Raw genomic sequence first — 19,865 nt, forward strand, 5'->3', positions numbered from 1 at the left:
CAGAGACATAACACAGCAGGGAAAGGGTGAATTCATACATTTAACAGAAATCAGTCCTTCCAGAAAAGAGTTTTTTTGTGATTGTTGCGGGCAAAAATCCTTCATTATGCGGCATGTTTTCTTAAAAAATGCGATGGAATATGCAGGATATTTATGCAATTTTATGTGATGAAATTGCGGGAACTTGCAAAAATTGCGGGAACTTGCAAAAACTGCGATGTATACGTTGCGTAATTACGTCACTTCATAACGTTCCCATGGTAACAGGGGAAAATGGCTGCTCTATCTTCTATTTTTCAACTTTCTGCTAAGATATATGTGACTTTTTTGCAATGAAAATGCAGGGATTATGAAATCATGCAAGCCCTGCATATTTTGCGCGGAAATCGGCAATTTATGCAGCAAAAGTGCGGTGTAATTGAAAAAATGCGGCCCCCGCATAAATATGCAGACTTTGGCTGATTATGCATTGAATTATATGATCGCATAATCGCGTTTTTCTGGAGGGACTGAGAAATAAACACACACAGGTTTCAGGTTTTCAGTACAGACCACTTTAGTATCAGTTTTCTTTTATAGAAAATAATCTGCTAACACGGTGAAACTGGGGATTTTGCTCTAAATGTATTCAGAAAATAATTCATATATGAATGTAATTATAAATAATGTGTTATAGAGATTTACTGGAAAAGCCAAAATACAATTTTACCGGGAGGTGACCCGCTCCATGTCGGTCCTCAGGTCGTCCAGCGTGCAGCCGCTGAGGACGGTGGTTACCTCCACGCTACCATCTGTCAGGATCTTCCCCGAAGTCTTCAGCTGATGGAGCGCCAACTCTCCCAGACGGAGGTTCTGCTGGTGCTGGAGATCTGTAAGCTGCAAGGAACAGAACCACAATAGACCTTTTTCACAGCAGACATTTTGACTTGTCATAGTAGGAAAAGCACAGCTGAGATTGATAACCTTAATGATGGCTCAGTTCCATCAAGTGTCCCAGTGAGATTTTTCAGTGAGTCAGCATGACCAATACCAGGACCTCTCCTAAGTGGAATGCAGCCATCAGTAATGGTTTAATACCAGGACCTCTCCTAAGTGGAATGCAGCCATCAGTAATGGTTTAATACCAGGGCCTCTCCTAAGTGGAATGCAGCCATCAGTAATGGTTTAATACCAGGACCTCTCCTAAGTGGAATGCAGCCATCAGTAATGGTTTAATACCAGGGCCTCTCCTAAGTGGAATGCAGCCATCAGTAATGGTTTAATACCAGGACCTCTACTAAGTGGAATGCAGCCATCATTAAACAGCTGTGCTTTTCCTACTATGACATGTCAACATGTCTGCCGTGAAAAAGGTCTATCAGACCCAACGCTGCAAGGAACAGATTGTGCGGGACAGGAAGTCAAGCATAGAAACAAAATAAAACATCCGGTTAATTTTCAAAATAAAATACAGCATGCTCACGGCGGAACATATTTCAGCAGGTCAGCACAGAGTAGTTTCCCCTCTACTCCTCTGGATGGAAACAAACTGTTGTTGGTTTTGTGGTTCTGTTTATAGAAACTACATCCTGTTATATCGCGCGATAATACGTGAATCTCGTGGGTCCTAGTGACTTCAGCTGTCAGTCATGGCCGCAGCCGTTCTGCAACAAATCCAGACCTGGTGGGTATTGAAGGGTGGCGGAGCACGGAGCCCACACGCAGCAGAACCAACACGCAGCGGAACCAACACGCAGCAGAACCAACACGCAGCAGAACCAACACGCAGCGGAACCAACACGCAGCAGAACCAACACGCAACAGAACCAACACGCAGCAGAACCAACACGCAGCAGAACCAACACGCAACAGAACCAACACGCAGCAGAACCAACACGCAGCGGAACCAACACGCAGCGGAACCAACACGCAGCAGAACCAACACGCAGCAGAACCAACACGCAGCAGAACCAACACGCAGCGGAACCAACACGCAGCAGAACCAACACGCAGCAGAACCAACACGCAGCAGAACCAACACGCAGCAGAACCAACACGCAGCGGAACCAACACGCAACAGAACCAACACGCAGCAGAACCAACACGCAGCGGAACCAACACGCAGCGAACCAACACGCAGCGGAACCAACACGCAGCAGAACCAACACGCAGCAGAACCAACACGCAGCAGAACCAACACGCAGCGGAACCAACACGCAGCAGAACCAACACGCAGCGGAACCGCGGTTGGTGGAAATTGCGGGTAACACTGACAACCAGAAGCAAGCTGGCCAGTATTGTCAAAACCGTAGAAAAGATAACAGTATGGCCTTTACAGTTTATCTGGACTCAGGAAAACTCTGTCCATCATCGGTGACACTAAACATGCTGCGACAATATAGAGCACCTCTGGCAAACATCCAGACCTACAAGAGATCTTTAAAACTAATGAATTTTCGCATGATCTCGTGATATCGCGAAAAGAAATTGCGTTAGAGGTTCTGGTTATTTTAGAACGCAGGAGAAACATTTCACAGCAACACGGTAACAAAGACAAGTGAAAAAGCAGAAGGAAATACATACAGAACCCTGCAGAACAGGCTGGACCTGTTTGGGGTCGTTGCTGTACAGAACCAGAGCCAGAGACTTGATGTTGAAGTTAAACTGCATCGTGACCAGAGCTTCCTCCTCGTCTTCATCACTGCTCACTGCAGGTTTCCCACCATCGCCTGAAACAGAAAACACAGCAAACAGAACTGAAATTATCAGAAAGAGAAAACTAATCTCACTTCCGTTAATTAGAATCAGAAGCTACGTGGATATTTTGTTAACATGAAGACCTGTGGGGGGGGCTCCGGCCACTCGGAGCTGCAGAGCGAAGTCCTGTCTCGGGGCGGGGGGGTCCAGACCACCGGCCTCGCCCAGATTCTCCGTCAGGATCCTCAGCAGCACGGCCAGGTCATCCTGACTCAGCTCCACCTGCAGGACGGGTACAGACAGCAGCTGACTGATGACTGATCTCTCTCCAGAGTGTCCAGTACAGATATGTGGTTAGCCTAGCTTAGCATCAACACTGGGAGCAGGGGAAACTGCTAGCCTAGCGTGTAACCAGGGAAAGGGCTTAGGGCTGTGTGTTTAAAGGAATACGACATGCTAAACGGCAACAAAGGATTCCATTCACTACGCTAAGTTAAGCTAGCGGCGGGGCGGCCGGACTAAGCGTAGGCCCACCTATATAATATAGAGGAGACGGTGAGTAACCCTATTTCAACAAACGGTGACGTATTCCTTTAAGTCCCAAGGCGAACCCAACACCGCACAATTAAACTGTGTCTTATTTGGAAGGTTCTAGATCTAGAGAGGATTAGGGTTACCCTAACTCAGTGGTTCCCAACCTGGGGTCCGGGCACCCCCAGGGGGGGCGGCAAAGATCATAGGGGGGGGCAAGTCTTTATCTGGGTTGAGGTAAAAAAAAATATTTGCACATGTTAAACAAATTATGATAATATACTAGAATATATAATATATACAAAAGTCTGTATGAAAACTATATATTGTGTTGTAGCCTCGTTTTTCCTGCTGCCACGACATCACTATTTTATGAATGAAACATGGCGGAGAAACGTAACCGTGCTGATAACTCCTCTGTATCAAAGAAGAAAGTAAGGTTCTATCTCGAGAGTTTCCTCAACTTCGGTTTCGGGGGTGGGAGGCTCAGCTTTTCTTAGACATGAGTAGGGGGTTCGCCAAGGAAAAAAGGTTGGGAACCACTGGCCTAACTAACCCTAGAGATCAACACTATGGGAGAACAGCGTGTACCTTTGGGGGGGGGCATGTCGACTGGTTCAGAAACAGAAACACAGCTGTTAGAGACAGTTGTCACGCTCAGGTGGGTTAGAAGCTGAGACAGAGTTTGTCTGTGTGTGTGTGTGTGTGTGTGTGTGTGTGTGTGTGTGTGTGTGTGTGTGTGTGTGTGTGTGTGTGCATGTGTGTGTGCTCCTCCTACCTTCATGGGCTTCAGATCTCCGTTGATCTCCACGGCGACCATCCTCTTGTACCAGGAAGCTGCCAGGTTCCTCCTGATGTTGAGCTGCAGGTTGACCGGTTCCAGCAGCTCGGTGCCGGGCCGCTCCGAGCCCGGGTCCAGACAGGTCCTGAGACACAGACACAGTTCAAATAAGATATCTTCTGCTGTGTTTCCCCCTCTCATTCCCCCTGCTCTGGTGTTTCCCCTCTCATTCCCCCTGCTCTGGTGTTTCCCCCTCTCATTCCCCCTGCTCTGGTGTTTCCCCTCTCATTCCCCCTGCTCTGTGTTTTTATCTCCAGTAGAAGAACTAATCTCTGTTTAAACTAACACACCAGAGCAGGGGGAATGATAGGGGGAACACCAGAGAGGGGGAATGAGAGGGGGAAACACCAGAGCAGGGGGAATGAGAGGGGAAACCCTATCATTCCCCCTGCTCTGGTGTGTTAGTTTAAACAGAGATTAGTTCTTCTACTGGAGATAAAAACACAGACATCACTTTTGGCTCAAAGCTCAAAACTCTGCTTAAAGCTAAAGAGTAGTAAATGAAGCCTGAGGAGAGTTAGATCAAAGAATGCTCCACTCAGCACCTCCTGGATTCTGGAAATGTATGGAGAGAGTATTGTGCAACCACCTGTCGAACATGCTGTCAGACTAACTGGATCCATTTAAGTTTGCCTACAAGGTCGTCTATATCGACGACGATTCATTTAGGAGATTGCTCCGCCACATGTCCCTCATTTTATACAACTAGACTATCTGTCTGAGTTTTCTGTTGCACGACTAAAACTACTTTTGAACGTACACGTTTCACCAAAACCAGTTCCTTCCTGAGACTGTTTAGCAGAGGCACCGTGGCTCCGTCCGGAGCTTAGCCCCGCCCACGATGATTGTGATTGGTTTAAAGAAATGCCAATAAACCAGAACACGTTCTTCTCTCATCCAGGAATGCTGTGTGGACTAGTCAGACCTTCCTCCGCAGAGCTGTAGAGGAAGGTCTGGACAAACGAGACTACCTACAAGGCAAATCATGGTGTAGAACAGGGGTCTTCAATGTTTTTTAAGCAAAGGACCCCTTAGAGAGACGGAGAGTTCATATATTAAAGTTGCTTAATAAACTGGGCCTACCATATCGTGCTGGATGGCCTAAATCCTTTTTTCATACCTTTTATGCATAGTATACTAAGCTAAAATAATTGTTGGCATGATTTTATAAATCATGTTTTAATGTTAACCATACATGTGGCACAATGGATCCTTAGGATGAACTGTATCTGTGGATAGCCGTAGTGACTACCTCACCTATAGGCCAGTAAGCCTATCATCAGTGGGGATTTATATCTGCTAAAAATAGGTTGGATTCATGCTAGGACTTTTAAATGTTTTGAAAAAAAAGCACCACTTGCTGAAACTTATGTCAGTAAAGATATTTTGCCTCTGGTTTCCTTATTAAATTAAATCTGAAATTCAACATTTCATAGAGGTACAACCTCCTCACCACCAAACACCAAACTCTCCACATAGTAAATCACAACAGTAAGGTCATCGGTTCACCTAAAGCCCCTTATCTGAAGATTACGCCCTCTCACCCCCTCAACCACTCTTTCCAGTTACTTCCATCAGGCAGACGAGGCGGTACAAAGTTCCTCTGGCCCGAAAAAAACATTTACAACAAATCTTTTATTCCCTCTGCAAAAACCACTCTGAACAACATGACATAGACAGTGTACAGCTGCTGTGTTTTATGTTTTAAATGTGTTTCTGAGCCTTGTGGCCTTCTGTCACTGCTTTGGGACTGACAATAAAACTATCTATCTATCTGTCTGTCTTTCTATGTATCTGTCTGTATCAATCTATCCATCTACCCATCCATCTATCCATCTACCTACCCATCTATCTTTCCATCTACCTACCTACCTACCTATCCATCCATCTACCCATCTATCTACCTATCCATCCATCTAACCATCCATCTACCCATCTACCTAACTACCTTCCTACCTAACTACCTACCCATATACCTACCTACCTACCTATCCATCCATGCATCTATCCATCCATCCATCCACCCATCTATCTATCTATCTATCTATCTATCTATCTATCTATCTATCTATCTATCTATCTATCTATCTATCTATCTATCTATCTATCTATCTATCTATCTATCTATCTATCCATCTATTTGGTTTCAGTTAGTTTTGTGCCGTTTGTTGATCAGATCTTTGCGTCTGAATCTAACTGACCTGGAGAGTTTGAGCTGCGTCAGCTGGACATCCATGTTGTCGATGACGGCTGGCAGCGGGCATCCGTCGACAGTCAGCAGAGAGAAGCTGTTTCCCACTGTGATCAGACCCAGGTCCATCACAAGTGCATTCTGGGAGCTGGATGACTGGGGGATGATGATGAGCGGAGCTTTCAGCCTGATGTCCATGGAGAGACGGAAACTCTTCTGGGCGAAGTCACGCACGCTGGACGCCGCCTTCTCGGCCGCCTGAGCCGTCGCCGCGCTCAGAGCTTCTTTAGCCGTCTGGAAGTTGTTGGTAAAGTTCTGAATGAAAAGACAAAAACATGAAAGACATTAGGTACAGAACAGTTTTTGACTCATAAATCTTAATCCAAGACATTCTTTTGAACGGCAAGAAGACGTTCAAAGTAGAGCTGAAGATCTTTGCCCGAACCTGACGGGACCCGACAGGTTCGGTCTTAATTTCTATCATTGTACACGGGCTCGGGCCAGGCTCGGGCCGGGCTTGGGTTGGGTTCGGGCTTGTGCTCCAGGTTGCGGGGTAAATGAGCGGTCAGCTGATGCGTTTGGATTAGCGTGAACATGGATACTGAAGAAGTGAAACTGTGGCTGGCCTCTGGAGGACTTCTTTTATTTCTTTGTTCCAACTTCCAAGTGGCCAATAGCCTAACTTTAGTAATGAATAAATGATGTTAAAAAATGTAAACTGTAAACTGGTTTGGGCTTTTAAAAAGCCGTCAATCAAAATGTACTTGTCGGGCACGGGCCGAATTCTGTCGGGCTCTGCCCTTTTCGGGCCTAACTTTTAAGGCTACAGCTCAAGTTCAAAGCCCTTCCTGATGGTAAAGACTTTTTCTTAAAATATTAAGACTTTTGTTGAAATATTACCACTGTTCTTGCTCTCACTCACCAGCAGAGACATGATGAACTTGTGCAGGTAGACCACCTGGATGCAGCCCACGTTCAGCTTCACTCGGCCGTCAGTTTTAGACGTGTCGGCGTAGCCGGCGCCGTCTGTGGCGTTGGGAGTCAGACTCATGGAGAAGCTGAACACCTCGTCACCCACGATGGAGATCGCCTGGAGGACACAAACATCAGAAATAAATCTATCAGAGTCTGAAGAAACATCAGAGACATCTGAACATGCCAACTGTCTAAGAGAGTATATAATAACTGTAGTATTGTCTGAGAGAGTATATAATAACTGTAGTATTGTCTGAGAGAGTATATAATAACTGTAGTATTGTCTGAGAGAGTATATAATAACTGTAGCATTGGAGTCCAGAGTTTAAAAAATCGTCAAAATAATCGGCGAAAATGCATTGAAAGAAACTTTGAAAGCGACAAAAGCATCAAAAAAGCTACACAAAAACAGTTTTGGGCAATTCCTTTTAAGGTTATTCCTTTTGGATTGAAGAATGAAAAAGTCTGTGTTACATTAGAAGTCAGGTGGGATAACAGTAGCCTGGTGAGAGCGTCCTGATTTGGTGAGCTCCAGTTTTCCACTCCCAGATCAGTCTGGCATCTTGAGATAGAGAAAATTTGGAGCCGTTTGCCAAACGATCGACAAATCAGCGTTGGTTTTGAGGCGGGTTTAGGTGTGACGCAACGAGAAGCGTCTATCACCAACATAGGTGGTGATAGACAGATGGTTTATCCAATCAGCTAACCAGTATTTTCAGACAGCGGTAGCCCTAATTCTGTTAGCCGCTCGCTAATGCTTTTTTATCTTGGATCCTTCTTTTGGAATATGGACTGGGAACCTGAAAGGGTGCCTTTTATTCCTAAATTCTCGTTACACAAACGGCAAATATCCTTTACCGCTAACGAGCTTTGCTTTTCCTGCAGCAGCAGGTGTACCCTGGCTTGTGGTTGTATTTTCATACGCTTCGTTGATCTGATTGGTTGATCTGGCCCGTCTATCAACAACATAGGTGGTAATAGACAGATGATTTATCCAATCAGCTAACGAGGATTTTCGCCCCTTCCCAAAAGTTCTCCAACGGTAAGTTCCCAGATGGATATGCCTAGCAAATGCGAAGCGATCCATCTGGCGGAGTCAGGTTAGGATAACAGTGAGCTGCTCTCTCCTCTCCCTTTCTATTACCATTTGTGTGCATCCCGTCCCAGAAATGCTTGTTATTAATCTTAGCTTCTGGGGAGTTTACTCCCCGGAGTCCTTATGTTTTTCCCCCAGCGTATTTCCTCGGAGAACGTTGGCATCAAGATCCTGGTTGCAGTTCTCACCGTGGCCCTGCTGCACTCCCTGCTGAGCTCTGTGATGCCCTGCAATGTCATCCTGCGTCCTGCTGAACCCTGCTGCTTCCTGCTACGTCCATCCATGCTCTGCTGGGCCACGCTACATCCTGTAACGCCCTGCAGCGCCCTGATATGACATGAACTACTACGACTACCATTTGAAGTCACTGTTCCATTATTAATGTGACTATTATCGCCACTGTTCATCGCATCCCCAACCGGCACCGTCAGACACCGCCTACCAAGAGCCTGGGTCTGTCCCAGGTTTCTTCCCAAGAGGGAGTTTTTCCTCGCCACTGTCGCACTGCTTGCTCTTGAGGGAATTACTGCAATTGTTGGGGCTTTGTAAATTATAGAGTGTGGTCTCGACCTACTCTATCTGTAAAGTGTCTCGAGATAACTCGTGTTATGATTTGATACTATAAATAAAATTGAATTGAATAGATCAGTGTTGATGTGATTACAGTGAGATCAGTGTTGATGTGATTACAGTGAGATCAGTGTTGATGTGATAACAGTGAGATCAGTGTTGATGTGATAAATGGATCGATGGCTGAGACTTTATGAGTTTTCTGATCAAAGGTGATCTGAATCAGAGGAATCAGCGTTAACACAACTGCAGAACCTAACCCTGCCTCACTGACCTTCTTGTGGATGCTTTTGGGATCGACGTTGAGAACGATGAAGTCTCTGAGGCGGGCAGAGATGTGAGTCTGGGGTCCCTGCATCAGCAGAGAGCCATGAAACCCTGCAGGACAGAAAACAGGGCAGACACAAGCATCACAAACCCTGCAGGACAGAAAACATGGTTGTAAAAAGCGACAAAAACACACAAAAAAATTCATATAAAAGCCACAAAATTGCCGGAAAGCGAACCAACCCATAAGCTGCAAAGTACGAAAATGTCAACAAGCGTCGTGTTGAAAATGAGGGAAAGTGAGAGTTAGAGAAGGGCGGAAAGGGGGAGGGGTGGGGGTAAAGTGCGGAGGGGGGTAAAAGGCGAAATGCGAGAGGTTAAAAGGGAATGGGGAAGGGGTAAAATGAGAGGATGTGGTGGAGGGGAGAGGGGAAAAGGGGAGAGGGGTAGGGAGTGGGAGAAGGGGAGGTGGGGAAAATGAAAAAGTAAAAGAAGTGGGGGGGGGGGAAATTAAAAGTAGGGAGTAAAGGGAAAGAGGAAGTGGAATGGAGGGAAGGGGAGAGGGGGAAAGGGGAGAGCGGAGGTTAAGAGTGAAAAGGTAGAAAGGGGAGTTAAAGGTGGGGAAGGTGCGGAGGTTAGAAAGTAAAGGAAGGGGGGAAATGGAATTAAGATTGAGAAAAGGAGAGGTAAAGGAGGTAAAGGGAGGGTGAAGTGAGGAAAGTTGGAGAGTGCGAAAGGGAAGGTTAAAATCGAAAAGTAGGGAGGAAGGGGGAAGGGGGGGTGAGGGAGGGTAAGTTAGAGGTGGAGGGTGGGGGAAGAGGGTAAAGTAAGAGGGGAGGGGGAAGTAAAAGTGAGAGGCGGAAAGAGGGAGGTAAAGGGAATCGAAATTAAGGGGGGAAATGGAAGAGATTAAGAGGGAGAGGTAAGAGAGGTGGGAGGTGGGGAGGATTAAGGAGGTAGGTTAAGAGGAGTAGGGAGGTGGGGAGGTAAGAGAGGTGGGAGGTGGGAGGTAATGGAGAGAGTGGGAGGTGAGAGGAATTAAGAATTAAAGGGAGTTAAGGGAGTTAAGAGTGTGAGGGAGGAGAGGACAAGAAGATACAGGTAAGGTGGAACTTGATCTTGATGTCAGCCATGTTGCAGCTCTGGTCACACCAGCAGTTGAGAGGTCACGTTACGTTCAATGGCGTCACTCTTAGGGGGGGGTGACAGAAGTTTGTCTTATGTTAAACACGGTCTTTCATCATTATGTTTGTGTGTGTGTGTGTGTGTGTGTGTGTGTTGTGTGTGTGTGTTGTGTGTGTGTGTGTGTGTGTGTGTGTGTGTGTGTGTGTCCCTGACATGGACGACAGTCGTGATGATTCGGAGGTCTGTTCAGAGTTGATGGCTTGACAGGCCGGTGTGAGGTGAAGGCGTGAATTTTCCTGGAAGAGAGACAGAAGACAAGAGAACAGAGAGGGAAATAGAGGGAAGATAGATGAGGAGATAGAAAAGACAAGAGGTTGAAGGAGAGATAGACGAAAAATAGAGAGAGGATATATAGAGAAGACAGAAGACAAACAAGCTCGGAAAGAGAGAAGACAGAGGGCGAGAGAGAAGAGGGGAGAGAGGGAGAGGAAGAGTTTGAGGGTAGAATTGTTTATGTATATATATGTATGATGTGTGTATATATGTATATGTATGTGTGTATGTATATATGTGTATATATGTGTATGTATGTATGATATGTGTATATATGTGTATGTATGTGTGTGTGTATGATGTGTGTGGATCAGCTGTTACTGACGTTGATCATTTGCTCCGTGTTGTTGTAGGCGGTGGAGAAGTCGGGCGCCGAGCGGTCGGCCTGAGGAAACAAACAGAAAATGACAAACAGGAAACCACAAACAGGAAACCACAAACAGGAAATGACAAACAGGAAACCACAAACAGGAAATCACAAACAAGAAATCACAAACAGGAAATTACACTACGTTTGATTCTCGGCTCTGACAGATGACAGCACCGCTACGCATCTCAACAGGTGATCAGATATTAAATATGAATCAGATATATTAAATGGTGGGTCACCTTGAAGTACTGCACTTTGAGCAGTTCAGCTCCGGACTCCACAGACGAGCTGATGAGACACAGCGGCTCGCCACTCAAGTCTGAACCAACAGGAAACCACAAAACGGATTTAAATATCTTGGTTTATATATCTCTGTTTATATATCTGTTTATGTCTCAGTTTATATATCTCTGTTTATATCTCTGTTTATATATCTCTGTTTATATATCTCTGTTTATATATCTCTGTGTTTATATATCTTGCATATCTCGCAGTCTCCTCTTAACAGTTGTTCTAGAGATGTGTCTGCTGCTAGAACTCTGTGTGGCATTCATCAGGGGTCCGTTCCAGGAAGGAGGTTTAACAAACTGAGTCTAATCCTGATGTCTGAGTTGATTTACCCTGAGATGGGACCCTGAGTTTTCAGTACCAGAACAGCTGATGTGAGTTGGTTCAATCAACTCGGAGTATGTTCACTCAGGGTTACGCGCGTGCACAACCACTATAAAAAGGCAGTACGAATGGAGCCATGATTCTACGATTCACCAACAAACAGGTCGGCAGAAATACTCATGCGCCCAAACAGCGAGTTTGAACATGCATTTCATTAAAAAAAGCAACACAGCGGCTGCTGCTGCAAAAGAGAGAGAATTGGTGTGGGAGAAAATTGCTGCTCGAGTCAATGCGTACGCATTAACAGTGTATTAATTTCATATTTAATCACAGTTAACTTATAATCTTACTGGTGAAAACTGGAATTGTATTACACCTATAATTTCATTTAGGTGCAATCCTGCGGGTGAAAAAGTAAACTATAGGCTCCTAATCCCATTCTGAGGCTGCAGCACCATGATCATTAACAGAACTATAATGTATAATCATGTATTTCTTTTTAATGGCTCTCACTGGTTTGTGTCCAGGGAACACTACAAAAACGTTTAAAAAACGTTTCAGAGCGAGTCACACTTTTCTGACGGCTCTACATACAGTGGCTTTACTATTACAGTATGATCCGCTGCTGTTATAAAGAAAACTGCCATTTGCAAAAAACATAATCAAAACAAAGAATCTGCTTGGATGTTAAAGCCTGTCCACGATGGTTGATGTTAGTGATATGAGGACAGATAAGGTATCTACATATCTAATGGACTGTGATAAAAAATACCTCTCAAATCGGTTATGTGAAAATGAAAATACATCGGGACTCAATATCATCTCCCGACGTTAACTCTCTGTGAATTAATACAGCTTTTTCATCAACGGGATCGTCGACAAAAGGACATGACATGTTTGAGAAAAAAACGTTTTATAATCTGCCTAACATAAACCAATACGTTTTTTTATTATTCATGCAGATAACAAACTGCATTAAAATGCGCCTGATACAGACTGAATGAATGAATGAATGAATGAGGAAATGAGTCAGAGGGAGGAGACTGAGAGAAACTCAAGGTTTTTTTTCTCAGTTTCTCTCCTCCCTCTCAGAGGGAGAAACTCGAGGTTTCTTGAAGAAAACCTGCTCACGACCAGGTTAGGTTCACAGGCTCAGTTACCATAGTAACTGACTCTGAGGTTAAGTTACATCTCTTTCTGAAACGGAAAATTCTGAGTTTCCCTCATCTCAGGGTTGACAAACTCAGAGTTTTCACTAAACCTGCTTTCTGGAACGGGCCTCGGGTCTCTAATCTGAGCTGCTGTTAACTTGCGATTTCTGAGGCTGATGACTCGGATGAACTTATCCTCAGCAGCAGAGGTGACTCTTGGTCTTCCTTTCCTGGTGCGGTCGTCATGTCCTCAAAGTCCTCAAAGCAATTTTCCAGACTGACTGACCTTCATTTATTAAAGTAATGATGGCCACTCGTTTCTCTTTACTTAGCTGATTGGTTCTTGCCATTAATAAGGGAAATAAATCCACTAATTAACCCTGAGAAGGCACACCTGTGAAGGTAAAACAATTTCAGGTGACTACCTCATGAAGCTCATTGAGAGAACACCAAGGGTTTGCAGAGTTATCAAAAAAGCAAAGGGTGGCTACTTTGAAGAATCTAAAATATAAGACATGTTTTCAGTTATTTCACACTTTTTTGTTAAGTACATAATTCCATATGTGTTCATTCATAGTTTTGATGCCTTCAGTGAGAATCTACAATGTAAATAGTCATGAAAATAAAGAAACGCATTGAATGAGAAGGTGTGTCCAAACTTTTGGCCTGTACTGTATCTCTGTTTATATCTGTTTATATCTCTCTGTGTTTATATCTCTCTGTTTATATATCTCTGTTTATATCTCTGTTTTTCTCCATCTCTGTTTTATATCTCGTGTTTATATCTCTTATCTGTTTATATATCTCTGTGTTTATATCTCTCTCTTTATATCTCTGTTTATATCACTGTTTATTTCTCCGTTTATCTCTCTGTTCTCTCCGTTTATATTTCTCCATTTATATCTCTGTTTATATCTCTCTGTGTTTATATCTGTTTATTTCTCTGTTTATATCTCTCTTTCTATATCTCTGTTTATATCGCTCTGTGTTTATATCTCTGTTTATATCTCTGTTTATATCTCTCTGTGTTTATATTCTCTGTGTTTATATCTCTGTTTATATATCTCTGTTTATATCTCTGTGTTTATATATCTCTGTTTATATATCTCTGTTTATATCTCTCTGTGTTTATATATCTCTCTGTTTATATATCTCTGTTTATATATGCTCTGTTTATATCTGTTTATATCTCTGTGTTTATATCTCTCTGTTTATATATCTCTGTTTATATATCTATTTAAATATCTGTTTATATCTCTGTTTATATCTCTGTTTATATATCTTTATTTAAATATCTCTTTTATTATATCTCTGTTTATATATCTTTATTTATATATCTTTATTTAAATATATCTCTGTATATATCTCTGTTTATATAATGCATGAACACATGAACAGTTTAAGGTTCTATAATGAAGAGAGGCGGTGACCTTTGAACTCCAGGCACTTCATGGTGATCTTGTCGATGAACGTGGTGGCGATCGTGTCGTACTTCTTCACCTCCGTGTTGATGCCGAGGTGAGCGACCTGAAAGACGAGGAACGGAAACTCGCTCTTCTCTCTGGGCTTCTTCAGGGTCAGCAACACCTGCACAGGTAAAGAGACAGGAAACAGATCAATCAGCAACACCTGCACAGGTAAAGGAACAGGAAACAGATCAATCAGCAACACCTGCACAGGTAAAGAGAACAGGAAACAGATCAATCAGCAACACCTGCACAGGTAAAGAGACAGGAAACAGATCAATCAGCAACACCTGCACAGGTAAAGGAACAGGAAACAGATCAATCAGCAACACCTGCACAGGTAAAGAGAACAGGAAACAGATCAATCAGCAACACCTGCACAGGTAAAGAGACAGGAAACAGATCAATCAGCAACACCTGCACAGGTAAAGGAACAGGAAACAGATCAATCAGCAACACCTGCACAGGTAAAGAGAACAGGAAACAGATCAATCAGCAACACCTGCACAGGTAAAGAGAACAGGAAACAGATCAATCAGCAACACCTGCACAGGTAAAGGGACAGGAAAAAGATCAATCAGCAACACCTGCACAGGTAAAGAGACAGGAAACAGATCAATCAGCAACACCTGCACAGGTAAAGGGACAGGAAACAGATCAATCAGCAACACCTACACAGGTAAAGAGAACAGGAAACAGATCAATCAGCAACACCTGCACAGGTAAAGAGAACAGGAAACAGGAAACAGATCAATCAGCAACACCCGCACAGGTAAAGGGAAACAGGAAACAGAAGAATCAGCCGAATGAAGCCATGTTGGAGGAATGTTTATCAGGACGAATGATTCCTACGTAGAGAAGGCGTCAGTATGGGTCCATGTTTGGGACAGGAAAGGTATTTTAGGGTTTCTTACCTCTTTGATTTGGACAGGACAGGTATTTTAGGGTTTCTTACCTCTTTGATTTGGACAGGACAGGTATTTTAGGGTTTCTTACCTCTTTGATTGCAAAGTGGAGCAGAACATTGACGGTGTTTTCGGTCGGAGGTCCGTTAGTGGAGGCCGACTCTCCGCCAGGTAACACCTCCACCTGCTGCTTCTCTGGAAGAACACCACATTACAAGATTTATTTATGGCTCTGTCTCATCTCAGACCTCTTCTGTCTTATCTTAGATCTCTTCTGTCTTATCTCAGAGCTCTTCTCTTATCTCAGAGCTCTTCTCTTATCTCAGACCTCTCCTGTCTTATCTCAGACCTCTTCTCTTATCTCAGACCTCTTCTCTTATCTCAGACCTCTCCTGTCTTATCTCAGACCTCTTCTCTTATCTCAGACCTCTTCTGTCTTATCTTAAGAAATCTTAACTACAAACGTAAAATCCTTTAGTCAATCTGCACTCGTCCTGTCAGCCTCCAGTTTATTCTCCCAGAAATCCTAAATTTATCCAAAGGTGAAGTATTCTATATTATCAGCACATAGTGAGTCTTTAGAGGGACTGTCAGATTTCCCATGATGCACTGGGGAAGTTACCTTGAGCGGTGTGTTTCGTGACATCCCTGCTGAGCTCTCTGCTTCCCTCCCCGATGTTCTCCACCAGGATCTTCATCAGCACCGCAAGGTCTTCCTCGCCCAGACTTATCTGAGGAACACCGCACTTTACTGTACTTAAAATATGCTAAGTCACTCTGAGGAACACCACACTTTACTGTACTTAAAATCTGCTGAGTCACTCTGAGGAACACCACACTTTACTGTACATTACTCTGAAAATCTGCTGAGTCACATTTTATCTTCACTGACCAATGACAAGCAAAGAAAACAGGCTCCACCCCCTGATTGGACGAACGTGGGCTGTCTGCTCCCGGATTTCAAAACATGGCGGCTCGCTAGGAAACTCTCTCTGATTTTAGTTTTCCCAGAATGCATTGCCAAGCTGCTAACAGAGACAATGAATGGAAAGCTGTCTGTGGACATGGACCATAACTCTGAAAAACTGCTGAGTCACAGTTTAGAAAGCAAGAAGCATGTGATACGTACATTAAGGGAGCGCAGCTCTCCCTGGACCTGGACTCCGGGGATACTGGTGAACCAGGAAGTAGACAGGTTCCTGGTGACAGAAAGCTCCAAGTTGATTGGCTGCAGGATCTCGATGTTGAGGTGGGAGGAGTCCCGCGGAGTCAGCGTGGTCCTGAAAACATCATTTAACATTTCAGGAGAGAAAATGCATTTCCTGGAGAAAAGGTGTGTGAATGCTGAAAAGCTGAATCCACACTGGATCGCTGGCTTAAATGGGTAAGAAGAAGGTACGTAGTGTGGAAACATGGGAATAGTTTTAATTAGTATGAATGATATTGAAATGTTGAATAATACTAAGAATGTATCAGCTTTCTGTGGCTCATCAACACGTTTTAATGCAGCTTAGAGGAACTTCCTGTTGGTGCATTCAGACACCAAAACAGGAAACACCAGAACTCACTTTCACAGTTTCTCTGTTTTATGATTCTGTTTATCCGATGTGTTGTCTATGAAGAGTAACAGAGGTAATCTATCTGTTTGTACTAGAACTGCAAAGATTAATGGATTAGTTGTCAACTATTAAACTAATCCATTAACCAGTTTGAGTCACTTCTAGGGTTGGGTACCGGTTCCGACGTAAACGGTAGTAACGAGACCGAATAAGAAGGACAATTTCGGCTCCTCATTTCGGTGCCAGAAGCATCGCTGCACGGGACGCTACGTTACCGTTAGCTAGTAGCTGGATTAAACAGCTAACGTTAAGCGGTGTAAAGTGTGACTGTATTTCCCTGTAGAGGATTCCAACAGCAGGACCTAACAGTCTGACTGCTGCTGCCAACGTCTGAACAACAACACAGACACACAGTTCACTTGAAACTCGCCAGCCTTGTGGTGCATTCAAAGTCAAACCCTTTTCCCATCTGGTGCTTGTTTTTGTCGTTTACCAGCAATCTACTGGTGAAATAAGTTATTGTTATTACATTATTAATCATTTCATTTTGACCATATTAGCAATAAACAAGCCATTCTTTAATGTCGCCAACTATCGTTTTGTGCTCCTTTTTTTATATTTTATATTGTATACATTATATATATTTCGGTTCAGGCACGGGAACCATTTTAAAAGTATCAATTTAGCACCGGTATCGGAAAACCCCAAACCATACCAAACCCTAGTCATTTAGTTTCTGATGAAACAGGTAAACTTGTGTGATGTCAGTTTGTTAAATATGAATATGTTCTAGTGTCTTCTCTCCTCTGCGACAGGACACTGAAGATCGTTGAGTTGTGGACATAACAAAACATTTGAGGACGTCATCTTGGGCGTTTGGGAAACTCTGATCTACATATTTCTGTATTTTTGGTTTTATCAGTAGTTGCAGCGTTTCAAGATTCACCAAAGTTGAGCGCAAAAAACAAACATTAGATTTACGGAGTTTAGAGTGAATCCAGCTTGTTTGTCTTGTGGTTTGGATTTTCTGCCGTCAGATCTCAGGAATGATTTCTAAAATAACCACAAAACCCTTTCAGAACATCACTACTTCTTAAAGGTGACATAATGATGTATTTTCTGTCATATCTATAATGTTATAATGTCGTATTTTCATGTTAAACGTCAAATAATGAGGTCAACGTATTTCAGAGACAGAAAAGCTTGAACGTTCAGATTTCCAACTGTTCTGAACTCTCTCGGCTCCGGGTCACGTCACACAGAGCTGCGTCACATCAGGTGACACAGACTCATCCTACTGTACACGGACCGGTCATGCTAACTGCTGATTGGCTAGTATTTGGTTCAGAAGCCTTCATTGGTGTACTGTATATACGTGCGTGGCAGTCAGGATTATTCAGAGGTGTGGATACCTGGAGAGTTTGAGCTGAGTCAGCTTGACGTCCATCTTGTCCACCACGACGGGCAGAGAGAAGCCTTCAGCCGGCAGCAGAGAGAAGCTGTTCCCCACCGTGATCAGACCCAGGTCCATCACAAGTGCATTCTGGGAGCTGGAGGACTGGGGGATGATGATGAGCGGAGCTTTCAGCCTGATGTCCATGGACAGACGGAAACTCTTCTGGGCGAAACCACGCACGCTGGACGCCGCCTTCTCGGCCGCCTGAGCCGTCGCCGCACTCAGAGCTTCTTTAGCCGTCTGGAAGTTATCAATGAACATCTGGAGGGATAAATCCAGAGTTAGGGTTAGGGTTAGAGACACGCGGTGAAGGCTGGGAGAGAAACACCATGAAGGAGCTGATGGGAGGCGTTCACTGCCACGCCGTCATTTCTGTTTCAGAAACTCCAGAAGAAGAATGTGAAGCGCCGACTAACTAATAACACAATCAAACAACTGCATCACAAAAATGTTTCTGCTTCTACATATCAGCTGGGTTTTTAGAAACTGTATAATGGGACAGATAAGGGGGAAAAGTGGATACAAGCACCAAATTTGGTGTGGTTATCCCTCTAGGGCCAATAGTTTGAAAAATAACATTAGTCACTTAATTTTTCAAAATGGCCACCATTTTCCAAGATGGCCGCCATTTCCGGCATTGGAAAACATGCATCTTGCCACATAATTTTACTCATGGGACATATTTCAAGGTTTTTACCTTTGAATCCTATGTGATTGACTATGAGGATGTCACATACATATCTATGTTGTGTTTTGAGAGTCGTTTTGTGGTATTTAGAGTAAATAATGTGAAAAAAACGTGACATAATTCCAAGAAAAAATGTTTCCCTAAAAAATGGCACTTATCTGCTCCACTAGTAAAGACGAAGAACATCTTCTGAAAATAAACAGAAGATGTTTATGAATCAATAATTGTAGGAATAATAATATTCCTGAACGCAGTGCTGGCTTTTCGTTCAAAAGTTCATTTCATCCTTTTTGTTGTTGCAGTTTCTGAAACAAAGATGAAGTTCATTTTGAAAGAGGAAGTGATGTTACACAGGCAGAGGTCATGTGAATGGGGGTGGGGGCAGTGAGTATGGCCATGAGCAGCAAAGCACTGATGGAGGAAGTGAGCTCTGATAACTGGGTTTGTGCTCAGACAGAGAGACTTTAAACTTTTCAGGTTTTCGTTGCAGTTTTTCAGACCAGTGCTGTAGACTCAAGATTTATCTTTTACTTATTTATTTATAAAGACAACGCACATTAAATAACACTGAGGTTAAGGTGGACTGAAGCTGAGTTTAAGTGGACTGAAGCTGAGTTTAAGGTGGACTGAAGCTGAGTGAAGCTAAAGCGGGACGTGTGGGGCAGTAGAGAGATGCATGCTGGGAGCTGTACCTCATCAGCAGACTGAAAGCTAAAAGAAGCCTGAAAGAACAGAAGACATCAAAGACAAGACGACAAACATGAGACACAAGAAACTGTAAATAGAGAAGCATGCAACAGGAAACACAACAAACTACAGAGCCAGAGCTAACCCTGACCCAGGGCTGTGCATCAACACTGGGTTGCTTTTCAGCGCACAGAAAATAGAGAGCTAGATGACTGTGTGGAGATAATCACTGAATTTGACAAAAAGTGTATTGGCTTATCATCACTTACTTTACCTTTGAACTGTGTATTTTAGGGGTGTCACGGTTCGATTTAAACTTTTCTTTTCAGCAGGGACGGCAATAGCAACACCACAAAAAGAGCCACT

General features: G+C 43.7%; 1 protein-coding gene across 1 annotated transcript in view; it reads right to left on the minus strand.

The window, feature by feature from the left end:
- The window catches only part of vps13c (vacuolar protein sorting 13 homolog C), a 117,321-nt gene that overhangs the window by 60,035 nt on the left and 37,421 nt on the right, over positions 1-19,865 (minus strand). The window contains exons 34-48 of the mRNA XM_039796185.1: positions 19,505-19,534; positions 18,081-18,385; positions 16,239-16,389; positions 15,732-15,840; positions 15,201-15,304; positions 14,169-14,325; positions 11,215-11,294; positions 10,931-10,990; positions 9,155-9,397; positions 7,162-7,329; positions 6,250-6,554; positions 3,986-4,133; positions 2,820-2,958; positions 2,563-2,708; positions 710-876 (exon numbers count right to left, since the gene is read on the minus strand). Coding sequence (XP_039652119.1) covers positions 710-876; positions 2,563-2,708; positions 2,820-2,958; positions 3,986-4,133; positions 6,250-6,554; positions 7,162-7,329; positions 9,155-9,397; positions 10,931-10,990; positions 11,215-11,294; positions 14,169-14,325; positions 15,201-15,304; positions 15,732-15,840; positions 16,239-16,389; positions 18,081-18,385; positions 19,505-19,534 — 2,312 coding nt within the window. The remainder of the gene's footprint in view (positions 1-709; positions 877-2,562; positions 2,709-2,819; positions 2,959-3,985; positions 4,134-6,249; positions 6,555-7,161; positions 7,330-9,154; positions 9,398-10,930; positions 10,991-11,214; positions 11,295-14,168; positions 14,326-15,200; positions 15,305-15,731; positions 15,841-16,238; positions 16,390-18,080; positions 18,386-19,504; positions 19,535-19,865) is intronic.

This window comes from Perca fluviatilis, chromosome 3 (assembly GCF_010015445.1).
Source record: "Perca fluviatilis chromosome 3, GENO_Pfluv_1.0, whole genome shotgun sequence".
Lineage (NCBI taxonomy): Eukaryota > Metazoa > Chordata > Actinopteri > Perciformes > Percidae > Perca > Perca fluviatilis.